This window comes from Nicotiana attenuata, chromosome 6 (genome assembly GCF_001879085.1).
Source record: "Nicotiana attenuata strain UT chromosome 6, NIATTr2, whole genome shotgun sequence".
Classification (NCBI taxonomy): domain Eukaryota; kingdom Viridiplantae; phylum Streptophyta; class Magnoliopsida; order Solanales; family Solanaceae; genus Nicotiana; species Nicotiana attenuata.
In genome coordinates, this window is record NC_031994.1 from 9801330 (window position 1) to 9805477 (window position 4148).

The window sequence follows — 4148 nt, forward strand, 5'->3', positions numbered from 1 at the left end:
GAGATCATCCAAGTGGTTCTATACGACTCCGAAAACTCTGGAGTCGGTATGGGGGAATCTTTACTAAAATCACTCCGGGATAATATATGCTTTGGCAATAATGCCTCCACAGTGAGAGGACTGACGTCTTCTTCCCCCACTTCTCCACCATCAGAAGATGGCGGTACATTTGCAGGGACAGCCGCCGGGACCCTCTCGTCAGGTCGGCAAGGTTTATGCATGGTTTTCAAAGAAGGAAAGAGTTAAGCGCAACCCAACAAAAGAATAAAAAGAGAGAGGGTTTCAATCAAGGGGAAACGCACCAGAATGGGAAAATATGTATTGAAGGTCTGGAATTCTCTTGCAAATGACCAAAGTTTGAATCAAGTTGAACCCTTCTCCTATTTATAGGGCTGGTTGACATCAGAATCGAAGAAGAATCAGCACGGGAAACCAGGTGCCAAAAAGCTTCTGATCCCCTTGCCTCGAGAATACGCACAATGATGACGCATATGAATGCTGACGTCACATGAGGAAAGGCGTTTCGCTTCAACGATCTGACAGTCATGATTACTGTCCCCTGCTTGTCACGTCACAAGTTGTTGACAAAGTCAAACTCTCCCGGGACGGAGGTAGCGATTCCGCCCATCGTGGACGCATTCGCTGCGACCCCGACGAGCGGAGGGACTAACTGTATAGGGTCGAATTTGACCAACTACGTTCTTCAAGCCAGCACGACCGACCGAGTGTGCGTAAGCCCGGCTAGAAGAGCGACCTATGAGCAACAAGAGGGACAACTCCACGATCACGTCGGTCGCTCCATAACATGTACTTTATTTTTTGCCTTTTAATATTCGAGCAAGGATCCTCTATTATATAAAGAGGATCTAAGCCCTGTAAAAGGGGGCACTACTGAAAATACAATCTCTCTCTTCTCTCTCTCTCAAACATTATCTCTCTTATCTTTCAAAAGTTTATCACTTTCTCTCATCAACTTTGTTTATCCTATTGCTATCTGATTCTATATTCAAGATCATCCTAGGGTTTATTATCTTCTACTACGATTTACCCCTTCATCTACATTGATTGATTTGCTTGAAAAGTATTAACCTACTTTTGGGTCAAACAATGGAGTATACATGTTGTGATCATCAGCTGAAAAAAATGGTGGATAATATAATCTTTTTCTTTTTCTTTTAGAGCACAATACAATTCACTTAGCTTTTCTTTTTCATATGGACCAATTCATTTTCTTCGAATGGTTTATTAAAGCGAATGGGCATTGGAGCAATAGTAAAGTTGTCTTCGTGTAATTTATAGGTCATGAGTTCGACGCGTAGAAGCAACGACTAATGCTTTCATTAGGTTATGCTGTCCACATCACACCCCTCGTGTGGCCCTTTCCCGAATCCTACGTGAACACGAAATGCCTTGCGCACAGGGCTGTCCAATTTTTTTTGATTGATTAAAGCAAAAATCTAAGTTTGGCAAATATTGATTCTTGCATATACTCAGTTGAATTAGTGATAGTTTTTTTTTCTCCAGTTTTACAAGATCTAGAAAAGGAAGACAATGTTTAAATCGTCAAACTGAAGCTTTTAGGTTTATTACTACTTGCAATTGCATTATTCTCATGATTAATTAACTATATTCTAACAAAAACAGCAGGTGTTGAAAGTTGTGATTCACCTTTCAGCTCCTAATTAACAGCAACTGTACTCATCATAGCAGCTTTTTTATTTCTATGATTAACCAGAAAATAGTCCTTTTTCTCTGTAATTTTAGCGGACTTGGAAAACATTAGTAATTGATACGAAAAATTAATCCATAAATAAGAAATAAATGAATTAAAAGCACACACAGTATACATATTTTGATGCACTCTGCAGACTGATGTGTATGAACGTGGTAGAAAACTTCATTTTTAAGACCTAATTATTCAAAAGATACAACAAGCTGATCTAAGAGAATATATTAGAAGGGAAAAACTTGAAGAAACTAGAGAAATTTTTTAGGCTAAGAAAAGCATGAGCAAACATATGACCAAGTTGAACTTGTGCTGGGGTAGTGAGATGAATACCATCTGGACCCAGTTCTAGTCCCTTAGCATCTATTTTTACCACATTTGGGACATTGATAGCCAACTGAGCTGCTCTCACTTCTTCTATATATGGCCCTTTAAATGGCTCCTTTGGATATGGAAGGATAACCTGTCAATATATAAAAATTAAATCCTGACATATATAATCAAGAAACTGTGTAAGAATTAGTGAAAGTTACATATTTGGTCGGCCGGCCAAAAATAATGATATCATCCAGCCAAATATATAAAAAATACCTTAAAAAGTGTATATTAGCCCGTAACGGTTGATTGAGCTGGTTGGATGAGTGGTTTCCCACATGGGAGGCCTAGGATTGATTCCCCTCACCACCAGCCTCCTCAACCAGAGCTCGTCGCACCGGACTTTTCTAGTGCGGTTTACATCTCCTATGTGATTTACGAGCTATTACCCAGTGAGCAAGTTACCCAGTGCACACTCGAAGGGTAGCGGCTGTGGGTTTCCCCGGGAGTTTTCCAAAAAATATGTATATTATACCCTAATTTACAAAAAATATATATATTCTATTGACTATTATTTTTTGGAACAACAATATTGTGTAATTTTCCCAAGAATAATTAAAATGTACCTGCAAAATGGGGAGGTTAGGAGAATTCAAATCAGTGCGCAAGTCATGAATGAATTTCTCCAAGTTGGTCTTATATACTTTTGATCCATTCCCACCTTTTACATCACTCTCACCATGATACCACAATAACCCCCTAATTATTCCTCCATCTTTTTCAGCAGATTTGGCTCTTTTAACCAAATCATCATAAGGTAAAGACCCACGTTGCCATTTAGATAGAGGAGTCCCTCCTCTAGCACAAGGTACTAAACCTATGACACCAAATTCTGAATCTTTTTTAAGAATTTCATTAGCAAAAGCCATACCAGGGCCAAGTCCACAACTTGCTAAGCAATCAATCCCATAATTCATAGGCTCATGTGCTTCTTCCCATTTTAAAGCAGCATTAAATCGTAAAATTTTTTGGTTTGGTTTACATTCTTTAGGCACAAAACCATTCCAAACTTTGGTAATTGTTCCTTCTGTTGAAACTTCTTTAGTAACTCCACCTCGTCCAGCCATGTTGCTTTGCCCTGCTAATAAAAATATTTGTACATTTTTTTTGGCCGTATTTTCACATTCCTTCACTTTCTTTGGACTCATCAACCAACATAAGTTTGAGACCAGTAAAAGAAATGTTAAGACCAGAATAACTTCATCACTTTTATGCTTCAACATATTGTACTGACTCTTTTTGGTAGTGAACTTGAAATCCCCTAAACAAATATTCTTCTGGTTTTAAATATTTTAGGACAACAGAAGTAGTTGAATGCAGAGGAATAAAGTTTTTTTTTGGAATCTATTTTTCTTTGTTTAGGAGGATTGATATGCCCACGTTCTACATATGATGCTAGTTTCTAACATTATTATACTTCCTTTTTTTAGTGAATGCACTTAATTTCGTCACTTCCTTTCAGTAATGGCTGAATGAAATGCATAGCTTAAATGCTTTCTTTAAAAAGCGATGAGAGGGACCAAAATTGTGAATTGCTCTTAATAATTTATAATACAATGTTAGCAAAAGGTTGATTATATTTTTTACTTGAAAATGTGGGGAAAGCTAAATATAGAAAAGACATATTTATGAAAATCATTCCAATCATATAGTGGGAGATATTTAAGCTTAATGCTTGGCTGTATTCGTTGCATTTATCTTCTAGTCTAGTATGTAGATTATTGAGCATGAGTAGATTATTTCAAATACATCTGCATAATCCTGGCATTTATATATGCTGTGTATAAAAGTGTGAAATGGTTCTTCTCGTTCTTTTACTATTTCACTTTTTTCTTGTGAAGAGTAAAGTATCCGTATCATCTTTAATTTACTTCTACTGAATATAGGATGATATAGAAGGGGAGCATTCGAATAATGATAAAGTTATTTCGGTGCATCAGGTTGCATTTTTTTTAAAACATAGGGTGATATAAATGATTCCATAAATAAGAAAAAATGATGAGAAACAGTTCTAATAATCATATAAGGACAACGTTACCATATACTT

The 4148-nt window shown here is 36.9% G+C and overlaps 1 protein-coding gene across 1 annotated transcript; it reads right to left on the bottom strand.

Annotated features, from left to right (window-relative positions):
- On the bottom strand, window positions 1898-3388 carry LOC109228171 (probable carbohydrate esterase At4g34215). Its single transcript, XM_019393347.1, has 2 exons — window positions 2668-3388; window positions 1898-2189 (listed from the first exon to the last, which is right to left on the bottom strand). The coding sequence occupies exons 1-2, from the start codon at window positions 3322-3324 to the stop codon at window positions 1941-1943; spliced, it is 906 nt and encodes a 301-aa protein (XP_019248892.1). The 5' UTR covers window positions 3325-3388; the 3' UTR covers window positions 1898-1940.